The sequence below is a fragment of the Trichinella spiralis genome (assembly GCF_000181795.1).
Source record: "Trichinella spiralis strain ISS 195 chromosome Unknown Scfld983, whole genome shotgun sequence".
Lineage (NCBI taxonomy): Eukaryota > Metazoa > Nematoda > Enoplea > Trichinellida > Trichinellidae > Trichinella > Trichinella spiralis.
In genome coordinates this window covers 1-857 of record NW_003527922.1, presented here as the reverse complement: position 1 = coordinate 857, position 857 = coordinate 1, and the positions used below count along the sequence as shown (strand labels likewise).

Genomic DNA, 857 nt, shown 5'->3' with positions numbered 1-857 from the left:
AGAAGTGGATGTAGAAGGTACAGTTTACACCAACCTCGAAGTAAACACGGTTTTGAGAACAGCACCGCATGCAGTAACGTGCCCCTGCCGATCTAGCTGCACGTTGCCTAAATGGAGAAAGAAAACCCTTTTTACCCCGCCCGGGGGAGGAAACAAAACCCAGGGCCCGAAGATATATAACAAAGAAGGAAGCAAGCATCCACCAGTTTGGAAACTGCTAGTCAGTCTCCAACATACAAAAAAGTGGAAGCGGCCATGTACAGAAGCCGGGCCAAACGTTTTCCACCACTGCCAGCAACACGCCAGCAGCTGGAAATTCCAGCACAATGGCGTGTTACGAAGTCTGGCCGGCAGTTTTTGATGTATAATAATGTACATAATTCTGTTTTAATATTTTGTACAGATGAAAATATACGGGAGTTGGCTGGACATACTGTCTGGTGCATGGATGGAACATTTAAAATTGTTCCTGAATGGTACCATCAGATGTTCAGCATTCATGTGTTTAAAGAAGGTAAATTAATACCACTTGTATATTGTTTAACAGTTAGAAGAGATCTCCCAACATATCATGAAATTTTCGATAATTTAATTTTAAAAGCGGCAGCGTTAGGGGTTGTCCTTCAGCCGCAAACTGTGATTTGCGATTTCGAAACTGCCTTTATCCCTGCGGTGCAGGCATCGTTCCCGGGCGTTCAAATACAAGGTTGCTATTTTCACTTCTGCCAAGCAGTTCTGCGGAAAGTGGCAGAGCTTGGATTGTGAACCAGGTACCTTCACGAAGCGGAAACCAAAAAGAAGATCAAAATGCTGATGGCAACAGCATTTTTGCCACTTCCTGAGGTACCTGCTGCCGT

The 857-nt window shown here is 44.6% G+C and overlaps 1 protein-coding gene across 1 annotated transcript; it reads left to right on the top strand.

The window, feature by feature from the left end:
- Window positions 1-255: 255 nt before the first annotated feature.
- Tsp_14832 (conserved hypothetical protein) lies at window positions 256-842 on the top strand. Its single transcript, XM_003370298.1, has 3 exons — window positions 256-372; window positions 404-501; window positions 602-842. The coding sequence occupies exons 1-3, from the start codon at window positions 256-258 to the stop codon at window positions 840-842; spliced, it is 456 nt and encodes a 151-aa protein (XP_003370346.1).
- The last annotated feature ends 15 nt before the right edge of the window (window positions 843-857 follow it).